At 45.9% G+C, this 21,625-nt stretch overlaps 1 protein-coding gene across 2 annotated transcripts in view; it reads right to left on the bottom strand.

Moving 5' to 3' along the window:
- The window catches only part of LOC135818203 (eukaryotic translation initiation factor 4 gamma 1-like), a 55,849-nt gene that overhangs the window by 2,512 nt on the left and 31,712 nt on the right, over positions 1-21,625 (bottom strand). For both annotated transcript variants that reach the window (XM_065331552.1, XM_065331553.1), the window contains exons 15-25: positions 19,810-20,046; positions 15,286-15,402; positions 14,232-14,385; positions 9,880-9,980; positions 9,555-9,685; positions 7,948-8,320; positions 4,294-4,466; positions 2,860-3,067; positions 2,377-2,568; positions 1,804-1,876; positions 165-311 (exon numbers count right to left, since the gene is read on the bottom strand). In XM_065331552.1, coding sequence (XP_065187624.1) covers positions 165-311; positions 1,804-1,876; positions 2,377-2,568; positions 2,860-3,067; positions 4,294-4,466; positions 7,948-8,320; positions 9,555-9,685; positions 9,880-9,980; positions 14,232-14,385; positions 15,286-15,402; positions 19,810-20,046 — 1,906 coding nt within the window. The remainder of the gene's footprint in view (positions 1-164; positions 312-1,803; positions 1,877-2,376; positions 2,569-2,859; positions 3,068-4,293; positions 4,467-7,947; positions 8,321-9,554; positions 9,686-9,879; positions 9,981-14,231; positions 14,386-15,285; positions 15,403-19,809; positions 20,047-21,625) is intronic.

Below are 21,625 nucleotides of genomic sequence, written 5' to 3'. Positions count from 1 at the left end.
CTATCGACTGGTCGGCCTACTTATCAATTTCACTTACCTGCAACGGTGCAGTATTCACTTACTTCAATATGAATATGGCAACAGGCGACTGGCATATGCCCCCCCCCCCCCCCCCCCCCCAAGAACCAAGAGAAAACAAAATAAATAGCGACATCATCACTCACCGGGATGGTGATCGTACTGAGCAGCGACTTTCTCCAGGCCCAGGATGACAGCGTACCGGAGATCGGGGTCATGCTCAAAGTATCTAGAAATGCCGAGTATGAGCAAGGTTTCACATTTGGCATTCGCAAACTCGCGAGTGGTTGGGTCTAGAACGACAATGAGCAGAAATGTACCATAGTTAACACAGCAAAACCTGCCATTAACAGACGCCACTTCACACTTCCCTCATATGGCAGGACGCCGCTTGATCCCGGGAATCACATTCGATCCACAACATGCATAATTATGAAATTGATAACTGCGACGTCATCACCAAAGTGTGTGTGTGTGTGTGTGTGTGTGTGTGTGTGTGTGTCTGACTTTTCTTTCATTCTCCTGGGTGGTTACCAACAGCCAGTGTATGCCAGAGTATGTGGTGTGGTGTGTGTGCGTAAAAAAATGGAAAAATGAAAAATAGGGATTCACTGGCCAGAAAAAGTCACTTCAAACAGCTGTGTGGTGGATACCAGGCTAAAAATAGTGGCGGTCAATTCATCAGCCTTGCAAACTGTTGAATGGTGTAATCCCAGCACAAGTTGCTATGTCTAACATAGCTGTTCGCTATCATCGCTTCCGCGATGGGCATGTCTGAGGTCTGAGGTGTGTGTGCGTGTGTGCGTGTACTTGGGATCATTTTCAAGTCCACCCATAGTTTGGGGATTTCAGGGGGTGTCGGCCGTTGGGCGGTTCAATAGCCAATTGAGTCCTCTTTCCAAGATTCCTTTTGAGTTCCTCTCTCCCCTCTCCCGGGGAGACCCACGTGACCAATTTGGGCAGTGAGCAAGTACAGTACAGTACAGTACAGTACACTACAGTGTGTGTGTGTGTGTGTGTGTGTGTGTGTGTGTGTGTGTGTGTGTGTGTGTGTGTGTGTGTGTGTGTGTGTGTGTGTGCAGGAAGAGCAAACTGCACGTTCACCATAGTCACAAGCAGGGAATAGCGGTATTTCAAAGGCATTATTTGAACAAAATAATCAATTGCAATTTCAAATTTCGACTTCACGGAGAATTTCAAAGTTTTAGGACATTAGAGGCCACATGCCACGTACTGCTCTTTTCTCTCCGAAACTCAACACTTGCAAGCCAGATATGAAAGAAAGAAAAAAATCATCAGTCACACCACCGGGACTCGAACCAGCGAATGGCCGAGGGCCCTCTTGATTGGTGTGAGTTGCCAGTATGATACAAGCCAGATATGGATTGATCGAAGAAGGATAGATTTACCATCACCGTGGATAAGAGTCATACTGTAGCTCAGTTGGTTAGAGCATTGCTCGCGAATAGCAAGGTCTCTGGTTCGAGTCCCGGTGGTGTGACTGATGATTTTTCATTCTTTCATATCTGGCTTGCAAGTGTTGAGTTTCGGAGAGAAACGAGCAGTATGTGGCATGTGGCCTCTAATTTCCTAAAATAATCAATTACTTGCCCATTTTTTTGGAAAAATTATCGTACTCCGGATAAATGAAAGGACTCGTTCCCAAGCATGTGCTCTTGAGTTCTTGTTATTATGTCCCTCCTAGCATCACCACGTTTATGCTCAGTGCTTTTTCTCTTGGTGTGCAAAAGAAAAGAACCCACCCACACACACAATAAGACTTACCAATGAAAGCACAGGCAATTCTGGATGCACAATCTTCAGCAAAGGAAGCAGTGGTTGTATCCTGGTAGGTGCGCTGAATGCATAGAAAGGTAAAAAAAAAACAAAAAAATTCACGGTTCGCGTGAGACTCGGCTGGAAGCCGAGTTTTCCGCATCCGCCGTGGGAACGCCACCACCCTCTAGGATCAAAGGCGCAGATGCAGCGCCTAAACGGTGGGAGGTGAGTAGATCAGACCCACCACCAAGTGGTCAAAGACCGAAATCCCATTAGCTGCATCCATGTTACCCTCGTGCCAGGCCACGAGTTCCCAAATAACTGTGGGTCACAGCACGGCTGGAAAAATTCCTTCCGCTTCCAAGCAGGACTTGAACCTGGTACCCTCTGTTTCTCAATCATGGTCTTAGACCATCCCATTATACCTGCCTGCATAGAAAGTTAAAACAAGACAAATCCAAGGTATGTGTCAGTGGAACATGTACACCCACATACCCACTTCTCAGTTCCTTACAACACTGAAAAGTCATGCACCCTGGGCGTGGATTTTACCGGGACCTGCAAGCAAACCTGACTCACGTCAATCCAATCCTTGACATCACGTCCGCGAGGTCGGTTATAACGGTCTTCCAGGAAATATGGAAGGGACGGGCAGTCCAGAAACTGCACACCTTGGTCAGCAAGGAACTGATCAACATTCTGTCCATCTTGCAATAGTGAGCTCCACTTGAGATAGGCTGTTCCACACAATTGACGGGCGACAAACTCTCCCTGGAACAAACGGACAGTAAAAAAGGGTACTTAGTTACCAACATCCATCATTGTGCAAACTTGGCTCATTGACCGCCTCCCCCATGTGCCTATTTCAGGACCAGCAGCAGCATAATTAAAAAAAATGACCCAGCAATAGCAGCATGAAAACGGGGTGAAATGCGACATAGCTGCAGCAGAGAACACAAGGTTTGATCTGCACCCTTGCCACTTTGCAGTGCTTGACCTACACACACACGCACAGCGTTACGAAAGCAACAGAAAACTCGTTTGTGATAATTATGTACATACCTTTTTCTCGGCAATAGCCTTCAACACTTTCACCATAAAGACGGCTGCTTTCCCGACATCTCGGAGATGCTTGACGACTAGCTCTGATAGTGTGAAAATTTTTAACTTGCAGTTGAAAACGAGCGGAACAATGACAATCACCAGTAGATCATAGATATGCGGAATATCTAACGCCAAGTCTGGTGTCTCCTCCAGAACTCGATACAGTCTGTGGTAAAAGAACACAGAGCACAAACACACAGCGACTCAATCATTCCGGCAACAAAACGCAGCTGACAGTTTAGCACTATGATGAAAACAATAAAAGATAAACAGTACTATAGTGCATTCGCAAATTCCGGCCCATCAGTTTTCACAGTCTCACTTCTTTCTTATTCAAGATGGTGAAGTTATATAGGTCAGACATATGATAGCCGTTGTTTTTTTTAAAGCTTAAGATGAAGTGCATGAATCCTGATTGCACACACTCAGACTGCATCACTGTAAAGATGTGATACAGGAATTTTGCCATGACAGCAGCCCATTTGAGTTGAACATTCTTGGTTTCATGTACAGTAAAACTGTCAAGGCGACCACTCGGATAAGGCGACCACCTGTCCCAAAGGCCACTGTAACCAGGACCAAGGGATGCTATTTCCAGTCAAATGACCCTGGATAAGGAGACCACCTGGTAACAGACCACATTTTGAATGTCCCGCGAACGGTGGGTCGTCTTAGACAGGTTTCAGTGCACTATACTTCATACTGCACAGTGCCACATGTGCAAAAGCAACAGAAGTCTTTGCAAGAAATAGGATAGTAGTCCACATCAAAGGCACACTGTGCCTCGACACGAACTGCAAATAAAAGTGCACGCTGACTCCAGATCATACTAAAAAGAAAATTTTATCCGCGCAATGAATAGAATGAGTTACGCACTCAGTATAGATGATCTGATGAGTTGGCCTCGAGTACGTTCAAGGAATATCCATGTACATGACAAGTGGTTTTGCTCATGGTGTTTGTACTGAGTGCGCAACTCACTCTATTCATTGCGTCTACTAGTATCAAGAGTACATAACCCCCCAGAGTGTGCAACTCCACTATGGGTGCTGTCCCGACAGAATTTCAAGTTGACGTCATTTTGATGGTGCAATGCGCACAATACACGGATTATCAGACGAATACGGAACCTGTGGTTGACCGAAGCCGATCGATCCTGTACAAAATATTGCAAAGAAAAACGTGTGATGCGTTGACACCCGTACACATGTTGTAAATCACTGGTGCAAGGAGCATTGCGTCATAAATAATGACGTCAACTTGAAATTCTGTCGGGACAGCAGGGTATGTGGGAGTTGCACACTCTGGGGGTTTATGTACTCTTGATACTATGTCATTCCTATCTTCACGGAAACTTTTAAATAACTTTATCATTAAATTTTATAATTTTACCCAGCCACTATGCACTCCAGCTTGATCGTGCCATCGGGGACCAGCTCTGTGAATAGATCGGCAACTAGCTTGCACTGCGTGTCCTTCATTTCCAATGCACAGGTTATCATTGTAGAGACAATGGCTGGGTGACTTATGGGCGAATTGATGTCTGCTATACAAAGCCGAACCTCCTGAAAAGAGAGTGCAGCCAAAAAACAACACAAGAATGGGGCTGATGACGTCACAGTTCCTTCGATACGTATAGAAACGATCCCACTGGGGACAAACAAAAGTAGCGTACTCTCCACCGAACCAGTTGTCAGTGGCAACACATAAGAATCATGTATTTGTCTTCTGTTTTTGACACGTTCAGCTGAATTTTATTTTTTTCCACATGTATAGCGTGAGGTTCTCGATCTATGCTTTAGCTGTAGCTCTATAAGTTGCTGCATTTCGACATCTTCCATTATTCCCTGTACTTATCCATGATGAGAAGGGAACAAAAACGTTCGGTTACTAAATTGGCTTTACTTGACTATGTGGATTGTGTCGGTGCTGACACCTTTCGCTTCGAAATTGGATACGCCTCCAACTTTTTCCTTGTATTTGTCTCTGTTTCTTCTTTGCTGTTTTCAGTGAGTGCACTGTTTTTCTCCTTGATGTCGACGGTGTTGTCGTGCTCATGACCTTACAGAGATGCCTCTTGTGACTGTAGCCAATGTCACGGAGGATTATATTGGCGGGACGAGGTAGATCGCCGAGATCGAGCGTGAAAAACGCTCTGCATTAGCAGCTCCTGTAGAATGTTTTCTGCGATGGCGCATCCATGGTCAACAAAGCCAAGGTGCAAGGCAGCATGGGAGATCGCGTAAACGATGTGAACTCCAAACGGTAAGCTCCTGAACAAGTGGAAAGATATGTATATTTACAAACTCTCTCTTCATCCATCGATTGCCGCTACGCATTGCATGTTGTCTTCACAGATAATCTGGACAAATAAATTGTAACTGGAGAGTTCAATCGCGCTTGGGAACTGTCCCAATGTCATCACATGGCTGTGGTGACTAGTGTACACCTGGGAGAATATTTTCCTCGACTGATACCGGAGTGCAGGTGGATCAATCATAAGAAATACGAAGATGTGAAGTGAGTTGTGTAGAAGAAATGCGTAATAAAATGAAAATTACTTTGCACTCAAACATACCTTGTACATGTACATGTAACATCATGATACTGATTCCATCAAAATGAACACGGAAACAACGGCGTGGAGTGGTCGCGATTTTTTTCCTTCAAGACCGCTTTTTGTGCATGCCAGGGATTTCTCTTTTGCCCAGTGCATGTGTTATGGACATCAAGTGAAGCGTGTGGATCTGAGCATAGGAGAGCAGTTTGAATCGTGAAAATCGATTGAATAGGAGCAAGGAGTCGAAAAGGGACGTGTGACTGAGTTGTTGTTTCGTTCCGAGGTATAGTGGGCCAGTTTGGTGAGGTCGTGGAAGTGGCCGTGGTGGGGCTATTGAGCTAAGGGCTTCCAGGATGGATTCGCTTGGTCCTGATCTTTCCAAGCCCAGGATGGTGAAATTCCATCCAGGTGACCTGAAATGAGAATAAATTTCGTTTGGAGCAGTGTGCCCAAACTCCACCAGGAGAATACGTGCGCTGGAGTGCCAGTTTATTGGGGAAAGTAGGCCAGCATGGAAATCCTCCCATTAACTTTACCATGAGCACAACATATGGGCCTCAACCAGCGAAAACAGCCCAATAGGGCCAAACTTTTCAAAATCTCTTTTTGGTTAAAAATTGGTTGAAACACATCTCCTGAAGGACCTCAGCCGAGAAAAAGTTCAATATTCCGATTCAAAACGTGTGCATACACCAATATACAAGATGTACTCCTAATTTGGTGCAATTTATGTGTATGATGCATGTGTACAATAAATATTCAGCATTCTAAGGTGGGTGGGCTCTTGACTACCTTTGAAACAGTGCAGTAGGCAGCTAGAATGACAAAGAATAGCTGAAGAGTGCGGAGACACGATCGACATATTCGCAGCTGCATCCTGTCGCAGCTGCATCCTGCGTGGAGTCGTTCCTCATTCTCGTCTTCCATTTCTTCCTCAGCAACTGAAGACATGGCGTCGCTGCCGTCACTAGCCCCAGACTCAGAATTATTTATTTCAGGTGATGACTCTTCATCTTCTGACTCTGACGAGTCATCGGCCACCTTGAGCAGGACATGACGGCTGCGATTCCGCCTCGCTGTCGACATGGATGTCGGAACCAAAGAACGTCTCATCCTCACTCTTCAGCGGCTACTTCAGCATCCGCTCCCCACCAGGCTCGAGCTAGCTGTGCACAATGACAGCCGCATGTGCTCGGCGAACAGCTCTGGCGTCCGCAGCCATCGCAACACGATCAAGGAACACTCGAGTCGCAACTCGACACCACTTCAACTTCAAAATAAATTACTTCAAGCAAGGAGCTCAAGAAGAACTTTGTCGCGCTGTAATCAAAAATCGTTGAACGTCACAAATCGACCTTTTTCTCGAAAAAATTACGAAACCTCTAAGGGACGTTTTCGCTGATTGCGGCTCATATTGGTAGACAGAGGAAGAGAATCATCGGTGTGAGTAGTACCGTAAAGTCCGCTGCAAACGCCCACTTTGCAGCAAACGCCCACCCCAGCGGGTCCATACTATTTTCGTCTTTTTCAGGTCAATATAGTTGTAGAAAACTGGCATGAAGATCGAATGCGTACGAAAACGGCTGTGATGCCTACAAACTGCCTATGTCTTACCAGGAGGCTCTTCAAAAGCGATTGTCATTATTTTGCTGCAAAGAAAAACTTCTGTGGGGATTTCCTTTCATTCAATAAATGAGTCGTCTTTGTGGTAGTTCGCTCTCCATGTGGTATTGCCGTAGAATCCATCTGGCTTTCATGAAATTTCTGCAGTGCCACGATGTCGCGCTTTCAGAACGGAACAGTGATTGTTCTGACGAAGCGTCAAAAAGACTCATTCAACGACTTGACTGGTTGCAGTATTGCAGTTGCAAGTCGAACAGGGTATGTCAGGCTTGAAACACCGTCAGAAGTGTATTTCGGTTTCTGCAACACTCTGTTCTTCGCTACCTTGTTATTCGGAAGAAACTGACGTCGGGATTTGCGAAATTTTAATAACCATCATTATAACATCACTACGAGCTAGCTCGTGGCTAGTGCCGAAAGAGATTTTGAAACCAGGAAAGTAGACATAGTTACCGTAGCAAAGCGCTCTTCGCGCTACGGTGTGAGATGCACTTTCGTACAGTAGTGGTGACAGTGCATGGGGTCAGTGTGTACAGACCAGCAGATCTTGCAAAAATGGGGTGGGCGCTTGCAGCGTACTTTACGGTAATGGCAATACGTACCGTTTTCACCCAGGTATAAGCAACACTTGGAGTGTAAGCTGCACCCAGATTTTTCCCGAAATACAGACATCAACCCTATTTATCACCTCTTGGAGCAGTGTGCCCAAACTCCACCAGGAGGATACGTGCGCTGGAATGCCAGTTTATTGGGGAAAGTAGGCCAGCATGGAAAGGGTTAATTGACCAAAACAACACCTATGGATGCACAACAGGGCAGTGTACATGTTCAGCAACACCCCTATGAACTAAATGTGTACTTACGCCAGCTTCGGGATTGCTAAAGAAATCTTCAGTGAGAACGCGCGCCTTCTTCTCGACATCTGCCACTTCAGGTGCAGTATCACTATTCATTGCTGTGATAGCAGCTTGTGAAACTGCTAAGGCACCTCCAGGCATAATGAGAGAGCGATCGAGATCTGGAATCTCTTTGCGAACATCACGAGGAGGACCTGGTGGCAGCGGACCTCCGCTCACAACTTGTTCCTTGCAGCTAGTGCGGTTTGCGCTGGTGTGTGTCGCGGCCGAGCCGTGCGAAGAGGATGTTGATCCTGTCCTGCGTGATGATGCAGTGGAGTTACCGTTTACACGCTGCTCTGGAGAGCGAACTGGATCAGCTGCTGCTAAGCTTGCATAACTGAGAATAGGAGAGAGAGAGGGGGGGGGGGAGAGAGTGTGTGTGTGTGAGAGAGAGAGAGAGAGAGAGAGAGAGAGAGAGAGAGAGAGAGAGAGAGAGAGAGAGAGAGAGAGAGAGAGTGAGAGAGAGAGAGAGAGAGAGAGAGAGAGAGAGAGAGAGAGAGAGTGAGAGAGAGTGAGAGAGAGCGAGAGAGTGAGAGAGCAAGAAAGTGTGAGAGACAAACACACACACACACATTAGAAGTATGTTTTGTAAAAATGAAGGAATAAGTACTATCAAGAGTACATAACCCCCCAGAGTGTGCAACTCCCACATACCCTGCTGTCCCGACAGAATTTCAAGTTGACGTCATTATTTATGACGCAATGCTCCTTGCAGCAGTGATTTACAACATGTGTACGGGTGTCAACGCATCACACGTTTTTCTTTGCAATAATTTGTACAGGATCGATCGGCTTCGGTCAACCACAGGTTCCGGATTCGTCTGATAATCCGTGTACAGTGCGCATTGCATCATCAAAATGACGTCAACTTGAAATTCTGTCGGGACAGCACCCATAGTGGAGTTGCACACTCTGGGGGGTTATGTACTCTTGGTACTATACTAACAAACTTACAGGCCAGCAGGAAGGGTGAACAAGTGGATTTAGATCGAAATTTCTGTGTGGACTTTGACTTTTATGGTATGGCGTAGTGGGTGGGTCATTTTGCATCTAAAATAGCTAGGAAAGCAGCGGTGTTTCGAATATAAGGTTATGGCTTTAAAGGGGCTGACATACAGTATTAGAGAGGTTGCTCACAACGAAACTTCGTAAGATGTTGACCGTCCGGGTTCGAGTAACGAAACTTGCTACAAAGATCCGTCCAAACGCGACCGAAACAGAGCAGATCTACGAAAATATTTTGCGTCACTTGCAAGTACTAAAGTACTGATATCTTACAACTCCCTGTTTTGACTCTTCGCACCCGCCCAGCCACCGAGTCGATCCACTACTAAAAAGTTCACACGTTGTGCACAACCTCACGTTTTAGGAATAATCGTTACCTTTTTTGTTCAAAACATTCGTTACGGCGCTACGAATTTTCGTTGTGCACAACCTCTCTATTCCTAGTCCTGAACGAATCCATCCCTTGATACAAGTCAGGCTAGACGTTGGCGAACTGAGTCAACTTGCCAGCAATGCAGGAAATAATGTCCGGTCACACTCACAGCCACAGTACTAGGAGAACTTACCGGTTGCCCCGCTCCACATCACGAGGAGCACTGCGAGAGGTGCCGCCCATGCTACCCTGTCCCCCGGAAGAGCGACCACTCGGGCCCGAGCTCCTGGTGTCATCTGTGCGATGCGAGAGTGCCGCACGTTGCTGCAATCACCACGTACCAAACAAGATGAAATACGTGATGAAAGAAAAGGAGAGAGGGGTGGGGGGGGGGCAGGGGTTGAAATCCAACTAGATGAACAAACTACCATTATGATCAACAGAGTGAAACAGAGGTTCCAGTGAATTGTGTTCGCTGTCTGCAAGCACACAAGGCAGTCGAACCGCCATCTACTTACACTGGTGCCCCTTAGCCTATCAGGCTCAGAGCGCTGGCGTGGTAGCGCTGTCTGCCAGCCATCGCCCTCAGCGTTGGTGTTACGGCCTGAGTGGCTTCGACCTAAATCCACATTTAAGAGAGAGGTGAATGATGGGGAAAGAGGCAAAATCAGAGGCAATGCTCACCGGTGTGGATATGTTGGCAGAAAGAGCATCCCAGATCAGGGGCGTACGCAGGATCCGGAAGGGGGGGGGGGGGTGCTCCAACCTTTTCCCAAGGAACCAAAAAATGCACTATTCCTGTGCATGCGATGCATTGATGGTTGGTATCTTGATTGTTAGTGCGCTATTTACCACGATTTACCAAGTTGAGGGAAAATGTAGGATGTGTTTCGTAGGATGGAGCAAAATTGAAGCAAAAATCCCTTTGGAGGACAAAATGTACTTCCTCTTTAACCCTTTATTAAAGCTCTAGAACTACTTTCGCCGTTCTTGCTCATATTTCTCCGACAATACCGTATTTTATTGGTTGAAAGTCGGCCCCCGTATCCGGAGGTCTCAATTCTGCGTTTTAAAAGTTTTCACCCAACGAAGCACTACTAACCACTCCCTGCTACTAACACATCAACAAAACTTAATCACGTAAACATTCCTTATTGGAGGGTATAACTTCTCAATCCTTGAAAAAGGCCAATAAACTGGCAAAAATGTGTACACATGGTGCTCTCGTACATGCAGTGCAGGTCATTTTTTGTAAGATACTGATAGTTCCCGGTTATAACTTAAATATAAGTCGAATCCCGGTTGTAAGTCGACCCCCACCCTCTCTCCTTCTATTTTTAGTCGCAAAAGGTCGACTTACAACCGGAAAAATACAGTAAGTTGAAAGTCCATCATTTTGATTCTCACAATCCTGGGCCTCCTGGAAAGCTCTATCCATAAGGAATACATCTCCAGTAGATATGACGAGCAGCAACGTAAATATACAGTGAGCGAAGCAAGGGTACCCGCCAGGATCATGGCAATTGCGAGCAAAATACTCATCGCGATGCAATTCCCTCAAACTTATCGCAGAGCGCTGGGATTTTTGCAAAGAAATCGGGATGCCCGTAGCCTGATTGCGTCATAGCACCTGACTGGCTAGGTACGTGCGAAAATGGGGAAATCCCCAGCTGAAGTGCATTTTACAAGCTCAAAAAAAAACAAGTTTGAAGAAAGGCTGAGGCTTCCTGCAGCTTCATGTCTGATGAAAGGAATTCGGGTGGACACACCCATTCCCATAGCGCTGCACATCCGAACCAGTTCAGTTAGTTAACAACATTTCGGCACTTAGCCATCGTCAGGTAATAGGGAGGTAGGTTCCGGAGTACGATTTTTCGTGCCAAAATCCGTAGAGGCTCTACGGATTTTGTATACGCCGTTTTCGAGCAGTGAAATGTTCCGGAGTACGGTACTTACCGTAAAGTCGCGGATAAAAGCCGGGCTTATACTGTGAAGCGATAAATTTTTGCGTCTATTCTAATTTAATTTCCTCCTCGTCTCCCTATTTCTTTCCAAATCCCACTCTACATCAGGGAGTCGTATATTGGTACAGTACGGGACAGATACAGGAGCCCGCAAATATTGTGGACAGCTGTTATGTACAATCCTGTAGAGCCTTTGTCGTCACAGATACGGGACAGATACGGGACAGATACGGGATAGCGCCAGGCGTGACACAAACAAACAAACACACACACAAACAAACAAATACCAAATTAAAGCTGTGTGGACCCTGGCTAGCGCCAGACGTTACTGAAGTAACGTCTTCTGCATAGCTACGGGAATTAAATTAGAATAGACGCCGATTAGGTGATGGGATGCGTCAGCATAAACATACTTTGGAAGAGAGATCCCGTCGTCTCCAAAATAAGCGTGAACGAGCGATTCAGTGCCGGTCACAGGAAATGTCGGAAGAGAGATCCCGTCGACTCCAGAACGCCCGTGATCGGTAGAGTCCGGCGGTACCAGGCAACGTCAGGACAGACATCCCGTTGAGTCCAGAACGCCCGTGATCGGCAGAGTCTAAGCCGGTCCCAGGAAACGTCAGGACAGACATCCCGTCGAGTCCAGAACGCCCGTGATCGGCAGAGTCAGCGCCGGTCCCAGTAAACGTCAGGACAGACATCCCGTCGACGCGCAGAAAAACTAAATCTGCAGCCTCTTTTGCCGTCGAACAGGATACGTATTTATATAGGAGACTGTAAAGTTATGTAATGTCCAAATTTCAACGTGAGCAGCAGGTCACTCGCGTTGATTTTTTCGACGTGCGAGCCAAATAACGCGAGCTGAACTTTCGCGTCGCAGACATCCCGTCGACGCGCAGAAAAACTAAATCTGCAGCCTCTTTTGCCGTCGGACAGGATACGTATTTTAGGAGACTGTAAAGTTATGTAATGTGCTCCACAGGCAACCATGCATTCGGCGTCGTCATTGGCTCAACAGGTCAATGATTATGTACATGTATTACTACAAAAAGGCCAGAAAATCCGATTCCTGTATTAAAATCAACTAATGTTTGCTGGCGATTTAATTTCGCTGATTTCGCCGCTTGGTACCAACCGGCCAAAGTAAATCGCAGGCCAACGTTTGTCATATAGGCAAATGATGCATGATTGAGCAATGGATGCATGTGAGAGCAAAAATACCGATCGATTTCAAATTTGACGTGAAACTGCGCGTCACGTCGGAAATAACGTGCATCTTTAACTCTCTAATCGAGAGGTTTCTATTTCTCATTGGCCAAAATTTGTTGATTTACAATATAAGGAGATAAAAATTAAAGAAGGAGCAAAACAAAAGTAGATGATTATTAGAGAAATAACAATCCGCAATAAATTCTGCAAATACTTTTGCCTAACTCATTATTCAAACCGATTGAAACGTTTTTGCAATACAGTGATGTGGCCAATCAACGGAAAAAGACAATTCCATCAGTTCTTATAACATGTACGATGAGCTAGGCAAAAAAGCATAAAAGCATAGCGTAGGGCCCTGAGCTTCCAAGCTCTCTCGTATTTTTCCATCATCGACCACACCACAACTGCACTCTCCAGCCGGCCTCGGCACGTTGCCACAGCACACCACCACTGCACCATCGCTGGAGACTGAGTCGGAGCGCAGTTGTGGTGTGGTGGACGATGGAAAACCTGTACAGGGCCAAATGCTGCTGCTTACCCTACATTGTATATTATTTAGTACGGAAGACCCTTTCAACTTCTTGTAAAGATCGAATATGCAAGCCATGGGTACGTTGAGAGCCAGGAATGCCGAAATGAAAACTAAGTTACTTTCCCTGTCCATTTGTGCTTTCGGAAATTTTTGGCATTTTTACTATGCGAAATGCTCTATAGTCACAGGACAAGAGCATCGTCTTCACTTCAGTGACAGAAGCAACAATAGGGGAACAGTGTCGACAATTGTACAATCCTTCCAATGTCATCTGAAACACATCTGGCGCAGCACTCCGTTCCTGCGGAGGAACAACTAGTCACTACTGCATGCTGCAGCAGGTAGAGATTACTGACTTTGCTTGGATGTCGGAGCCCTCATCTTGATAGGCGTCAGCCTTTGGGTAATCCTGAAATAAAGATTATTTTCGGTTCGAAGTTCGTTGAAGAGTGTCAGTACTCGGAACATCCTTTCTCTTCTGCAAAAAACTTGTCCAAGGAATACTGACCACACCACACCGATCCTGAGCAGCAGTGAATGACAGCGCCAATGGAGGTAAGTTTGGATCGTTTCGAAAGATCAAAAAGGAAACAACCACCCAATGTTGTCTACAGTGTCCGTTTGTAAATCACGGACGTGAACACCAGTACAGACTACTATCCGTACAGTAGAGAGGTTAAGATGCACGTTATTTCCGACGTGACGCGCAATTTCACGTCAAATTTGGCGTAAAACTCCAAATTTCGACGTGAGCAGCAGGTCGCTCGCGTTGATTTTTCGACGTGCGAGCAAATAACGCGAGCTGAACTTTTGCGTCACGTCGGAAATAACGTGCATCTTAACCTCTCTAGTATCGATCTACCGCACGCGCATGCAGTGCACTGACTGACAGTCTGTGCTCCTTGACTCAGTGACTGCACTGACTGTGATCGGACGGACGTCCTTTTGTGCACACAAGATATTTTTCGATATTTCTCAGCCGCACACTTTGCAAAATTTAGGGGGTTCCATGGACCCCCCCCCCCCCTGGATCCGCCACTGCACACACACACAAACACAAACACATGCACACACACACACACACACACACACACACACACACACACACACACACACACACACACACACACACACACACACACACACACACACGAGGTCTTACTTCCACCATGTGCAGAACTCCTCTCTGAACGTGAGGAGCTGGAGCGTGGCATGGCAGCTGCTGCCGCCGCCGCATTCTCCGCTGCCTTGGCCTCCTGATGAACTTCATTCAGTTTCTTCGGCTTGTTATCTTCCCTGCGAGCCGCCCAGGCACGCTACGGCATAGACAAGCAAAACAAAAGAGACGGCAACCGAGAGGTTCTAATTTTTGTTCTGCGAAGTGTTCTGCAACGCGATAACAATGCTCAGTTTGTTCTTATCGGGCTTAACCTTATTGACTCTCAAAACGGAGTAGCAGTTCGAAATGAGTGAAGTGTATTAGGAATGCAGACTCTCGCCAGGTGTGCTGCAATAGGCATTCTGTAAAACCAAGAATCCATCCACAAGAGTATGGGTCAGCAGTGAGGCACGCTGCTGCTGCTGCCTCCATCACACCATGCAGCTTCATCATCAGCCAAAGAGTCTCGTAAGAAACCAGAGCACACCTCACATCTAGGTGAAACTGCTTGCTATAGTCTAGGTATTAAAGTGGCGACGGGACACTAATGTGTGTGCACAGACGTAGCTGCACGCCTCATAGAGGAGTGCGTGCAGGGATTTGTCGTGCAAGCATTTCTGTAGCGACAAACTGAACATGAAAGCAAGCGCCGTAGAATCAAGCAAATACTTCCCCCTTGTTCATCGCCCTAGAACTACAAGCTGATCATCTCCTCCCACTAAATTGGCGCACAGACCCAGCATGTATTTTCCTAACTGTTCGTGAACTCAAATGCAGCGTATTGGAAAAGCGAGGATTTGTACAGGACCTAAAAAATAAAATAAAGAAATATCACAACGGAGAGTTCTTTGACAACATGAATCCTGATACAGGAGCAATCACCTCACATCACAATTGAACCAGTAACCTGAGGCGCCACACTGATATCAGATAGGCTCGCAGTTCAAATCAAAGAACTGCGTTCCCGTAAGCGTATGAGCAAGAAGAAACAAAGGAAAGATAGATAGACAGATAGACACGTTCAGCGAGAGAGCATCATATCGCACACGGAACATACCCTCCTTTGTGAAACCAGGTCCTCGAGCATGAATCGTATCCTCGTGGACACACCCGTTTTTCCAGGTTCCTTCTTGATAATTCGTCTAATCTTGTCGAAGTATTGATCAATGCGAGCCTATGGAGGAGAACAACAGCACACAACGCAGTGAGCGTGGAGTTGTATCAAATGTAAAAGTTTCATGATTGGTTCTGAAGTCCATGTTAGACAGCTAAGATAATAAATTCCGCACAATGTAATTACGTTAGTAAAAAAACGTACTGTATTTTCCGGTGTGTTAGCCACACTTTTAACCCTTTGTGTACCAGCCCCATCTCGAACCTACCAAATGGTACGGTTCGCTGCACTCCAATCAAGCGTGCCGGTCCCCGCCGCCGTAGCTCCGATCGACCCGCGGTTTTTTTGGGCTGGACAGCTGAGATCCCAATGAAAATTTGATGCATGATAAGGGTAGGTTGCCCTTTGAAAGTATGGAGAACGAACGCGTTCAAAAGTATGCTTTTCAGCGCAAACAATTGTCGCTGTTTCGATTGTGTTCTCGCTCAGTTTCTCTGCTTGTAGCGAATATGTAGCTTGTTCTAGGTCATGTCGACGTCTTCTAGATGTGGTGGACGCTTGGAGAGATCGGCTGTGGCGATGTCGGCACAGAATGTGACTTGAAATTGCAAATTTGTATCGCTGATCCCATCGCAGTATTCGCTCTCAAAACAGGAGCGAGAGGGAGGGCAGCGATGGCCTAAAATCGTCAAGGCAGGCGTAATTCACCTGCCAGCGACTGCTTCTTGTCTTCTCTTTCACTTACCTGACGCTGGATGCGAGTAGATGAAGAAAAATATGGATTTCGAATCTGAGACAAGAATTCAAAATTTGCAATTTTGAACCAATTGTTTTACCTCAAATGTGTGACAATATGACCATTTCCCTGGTATGTTGTTACTCTTCATGCACTGAGACAACGCTTATGAGGCTGTTTTGTCCCTATGTTCCCAGTACATGAACACAAACTAATTCTCAGTCTTTTTGTTTGTGATACCCTGGTTGGTCAGAAATATGCACAATTGGCGCGTATCTTTGGTATTCCACCTATGGCCTTCATATACTACTGCATGCTGTCCCAATATCCATGCTTACCTGGGTGCAGTGATACATACGGAGTCAGGAAAACACAACTTGCATATACAAAAATTGCCTAGATTTCATACCATGGTTGCTTCTTTGGCTGTGATCTCCCCTTACATACATTAGATGGCTGGTACATAAAGGGTTAACCCTTTACCGGCAAGTGCATTTTGTATATGAAATTTATAACATTGAGAAGGATGCCAATAACTCACAACGAGGGCACATTTTGTATGTGCAAGTTATGTTTTCTTGGAAGTCTGGTATTACTTCTTGATCATGGAAAAAATTATTTTCACATACCACACACGTACGCTGCTAAACTGGCACCTACTGTAGAGGCAGAAAATTTCGTCAGTCAATCATTTCGTCCAACTCCAAAGAAAGGGAGTTCGTCCGGTTGAAAATTTCGTCCATGGATCATACGAGTGTATAGAAAAGCTGGACAAATCGACATTAGCCCGGCATTTAATTTAGTCCAAAGGTTCCTTGGACGAAAAAGACGAAATTAAATTCCAGACGAATATTTCTGCTTATACAGTATACATCTAAACAGGGAAATTGTACACAATGCAAATCGTCAAATTCCGACATTGACATGATACTGCCAAAACATGTCGACTTCGGAGCGGAAACGAACGCCATAGCCATCACAGACTTTAGTGGCCGTGCCTCGCTCGCAATTGAGAGAAGCATGGCCCCAGAATCGCTGTCTGATGGCTCCGTAAGGTCGTGCGCAAGTCGCGCTGCGCTGCCGTCACTCAGGTACGTTGAAAGTCGATGGCCTAAAATTCCGTCTCTGGGAGACTGTCGACACGGGGATCACTCTCCATGGCTTCCCCACCATAAGCACCATCAGATTCTTCCAGGTACAACACGACGACATCGTCTTCAGCGGCTGGAGCTCCCGATATTTGCGTGAGAATTTACTTGGCGTGCGCTCCGCTCCGCAATTTGAAATTCGCTTGCATCGGCGGCTGGAACGAAGTATTTATCTATCTGTCGTCGGTCCCAGAGCGAAGGTCTGCTAGGTCCTCGTCGGAGAAGTCATCTGAGGACGAAAGAAACTCACTGCGCAAGAGGAAATGCACCTGACGACGTTTTGACGGAGCCAGACGGCATTGTCGGCGCGCGTGTATTTCCGTAAGTTTTCGATCGCGCAGTTCTCAATGAAATCAAAAGGGACACGCGCAGATCTCTCCAGCTACGGATAGGATCGTACCTAGGCTGTGTGAGGGCCACGGGAAATCCCCGTGGGCTGATCCTTCCTGTCATACCAGGCATGGTTTTAGTATGCATGTCGAATGCGTCGTTTACGACGCATACAAGTATGGGGCTGCCGGTAAAGGGTTAAGAGCCTAAAATAACTCAAAATCGCCCCTGCGGCTTAGACTCCGAATGCTGGCCATGAATCGACCAGTGATACAGCGTGCCATGCAGAGTATGCACGTATGGTGTCATTCAACTACTTTCAGGTGTTTTTCATGCACAGAAATCCATCCCTGCACAGGCATGATCCTTCTATGTTGTCAGTTCAGAGTGAGGGATAAACAAAGAAACTTTGGCTGGAACGTCAGCCGTGCTTTTCAACGTGTTGACCATTGTTAAATGCCGCGTATGATGGTACTAGTACCCATCAAGTTTGTATGGCCAAAAATTCAAAATATGACGTGCGGCTTATAGTCCTAATGTCAGAATAAATACGAATTTTGGGCCCGAAGGGGAGGGGGGGGGGGGGCTCAGACCCCGATGTGGCTAACACACTGGAAAGGAAAATACGCTGGTCAATCTACAGAAAGTCATACGTACACTGCATGTGGATTCATGTTCCGCCATACAACGTTTTTGAATCACATAGCTGCCCTTGACAACTCTGAACGCGTCAGTGTAAGACCTGGGGAGAGAGTCATTCGTACCCCAATCCACTTACGGAGCACGTCCGATAGTGGAGTTCTACTTACCTACTCTACGTAGACAACTTTCCGTGGTGGCGTGCAAACTTGCCAATTCACCGGATTTCCCACCCACTTACGCCAAGTTAGTTGCTCGACTTTACGTAGTGCGGAACCTGTCTAGTGCATTAAAAAAATGACGTTTGAAACCACTGTACAATTTGACACAACGGCTTACAAAGGTTTTAGGCTTGAGGCATAAACAGCAGCAGCCCAAACAAACAAAACGAAGGAATGTCAGCACCAACGTAGCTGCAAACCTCACCAGTGACAGAGGAGAGCAGGGAATTCAGTGCAATGTTAATCTAGCGGCCATATGAAAAAAAGCACAACCCTTGGGAAAAGACGTTGGCTTACCCTTGATGACCGCAAACACTAGTCCATAACCCCCAGACCCCACAGAGTGAGCAAGTCTGCATTGGGTCGTGTCCATAGAGACCTACAACTACCATGAACTTCAACAGTAAATGAGATTTGAACATCTTAACGGATGGATCGGCCATACATTTATCGAGCACGGGTGATCGATAAATTAAATAATTTCTAACGATCGTAACTTGGTCAATTCTCAGTCGTTTGGGAAATTGAAATACCGTACTCGCGCGATTAGAGCCCCCTCTTGAATAGTGCTCCAGTCTTTAAGAGCCAGTGAATAAAACCGAATCTACTATCAACTTTTCTAATTGTCCGCAAACTCCAACGCAGCCACTTACACATTTAGACTTCACTTCTCAACTCCAAAAACAGTCTCTTCACTGCCATTCAAACCAAAATTAAAATTAACAGTACCTACTATAGTCTGCACTAGTTTGAGGGAAAGAGACAAACGGGAAAAGTCTGAAGAAAAAACAGTCCTTTTTTTTAGCATTGCTCGCGAATAGCAAAGTACTACAGTGTGTGTATCGGTTATAGCGTGGTGGTCGTGTAAAAGAATATACTGCCTACAAGAATGAACTCTCATGTTTTCATAATCATAACATGGATTTCAAGTGCACATTTATTCTTACAAGCAATTTTATCCCATAGTAGAATATATCGGTCCTAAGAATGGACTTTGTGTAGCGAAACATGGCAGATTAATACAAAGTGTATCGCCTGTAGTAATAACATCTGTCCAATTCCGTTCTGATCTGACTCTCGTTGCGATTGCAATTGCGTCGTAGTGCTGCAGATTCAACTGTTGTGGTCATGAAACTCGTGTTGCATAGCCACATGGTAAGCCTATGGCCAGTATGGGATTATGACCCGCCACATGCACAGAAGTACTGCGTTGCATGTACGATGATCGTCCTGCCCCTGCGCACATGCATATGATATGCCACACTTGATTTATCGTGTGTAAGAAACATCAGGAATAAGAATAGAAAGTCACTTTTCAAACACCCACGCTATAACCGATACCTACTGTACTATACTATAATTAATTATATCAACATCCAACAGGCGTACTTACTTTAGCCCTTTCGCGGTCGAGCAGTCTTCCTGTGGTCCCAAACAACTTGCACATCAGTTCCAGAGAGTCATCGTCTCCAGCCGCCAGCAGCTTCATCAAGCACCTGTGCATAATGGTCTCAGTCAAGAGTTTCAGCTTGAACAGCTCCCCAATGAATTTAATGTTGCCGAGTGAGTTCTTCTTGAGTACGCTGACCTCACTTTCGTACTCCGCAGTCTTCTGTTTCAGATCTTCACTCTGCATACCATCAAAACAAAACAAAATGTCAGACAACAGAAAATTGGAACAACAAGAAATGGCATGGGAGCAGGAAGTTCTCCGATACGAGTCACGTCACAACACATGATATGCAGCACTTCATGCTAGACTAGAACTGGTGTCACTGTACTCAAAGCTCTGAAAATTCACCGAATATTCTAGAACTATTCTCTTGGAGAACAATTCGAAGTTTCGGAAACGAATACTGTGTATTTTGGTTTTAAACATTCCGGCATGTGCATATGCCAGTACTACTGCAGACAAGTACCAGATCTGTGTGCATGTGAAAGTTTGCAATACGAGCGTTATGAGCGCAAGTCACACCTTGCGTGCAGAAATTTTCGGTACACAGAAGGAGTTCCCTGTTGGATTATGTGTGTTAGTGTTTGTTCGGTGTATTGAAATTTTAGGTATGAAACAGATACACCGAAAGTACCGAAAATAAAAGTATAAAAACTCGGATGTTGAGCCAATAGTAAGGCTACACGTTTTTATTTCTATGTTCCTCGTCACACGTGCGCATACGATCCAGGAGACTGGACGGAAAAAACCCTGTGCTGCACTGTGGGGACAAGCACATGCACATGTGCACCCTGGCCTGGCCTGGCGTGAGCGATACATGATGCGATGTCGCTAGCGTCATACGCCGGACTGACTTACCATGTACCGTGGCTGAAGGTGCAACTTTCCGCACCTGAGCCTTCCAAGTTGGAAGGTTGTTGGTTTGCGCTGCGTAGATGTGTTGAAAACTAGTTGTCAGGTCGTCGAATGTCTAAATATCTTGGTCAGTTTTTTGCCTTGTTGTCGCTCTACCTGGTTGTATATTATCTCGTTACCTTGTAGACTGTTAATCATAAGTAGTTATAAAAGAACATTTGTGAAATTACAGTATTCGTTTCACCCCTACTGAAAATTCCCTTAAGGCCGATTCGCAATACAACTTTCTGCGATGCGACACGCGATTTGCGACAGTTGCGGCAAGAAACTGCCTGTCGCGAGCTGTCGCAAGCTGTCGCAGAAGTTGAAGAAAGTTCAACTTTTGCGACACGGGACATACACAAATGGAGTACAGTTTCTACCCTGGGTGCACGTGCAGTGCACGTGCATAGTACTACTAGTGCATAAGGATGTCGCAAACACGAAAAAGATTGTGAACCGTGTGTCGCTGTCGCAACTCGTCGCAGGTGTCGCAAGTCGCAAGAAATTGTATTGTGAATCGGCCTTTCCTTCTCCTCCTCCCACCGACGGTCAAATTCTCCAATAGCATGAGGCATTCACAGTGAAAACCAGCCCTTGTCAAACATAGGCACCGCATTGTAAATTTAAGAGTTATGGAATTACGGCAAGGATACTGTAAACCGCCCAGTATTCGCATCAATAACTTTTTGCGATTTCTTAGAACCAGCGAGTTTGCGATGGCAAAAGTTCGCGAAGCACTGGGGCCACTTACATACACCCACTGTTGAAGTTTGATTTCACGCTGGTTAATATTCGCGATACGCTCTTCTTGCAAAAGTAGCGAACACTAATCCACCGCGAATATTAGGCAGTTTACAGT

Source organism: Sycon ciliatum, chromosome 5 (assembly GCF_964019385.1).
Source record: "Sycon ciliatum chromosome 5, ocSycCili1.1, whole genome shotgun sequence".
Taxonomy (NCBI): Eukaryota; Metazoa; Porifera; class Calcarea; order Leucosolenida; family Sycettidae; genus Sycon; species Sycon ciliatum.
Note: the sequence above shows the minus strand (reverse complement) of the source record. Positions and strands in the feature narration are given on the sequence as shown.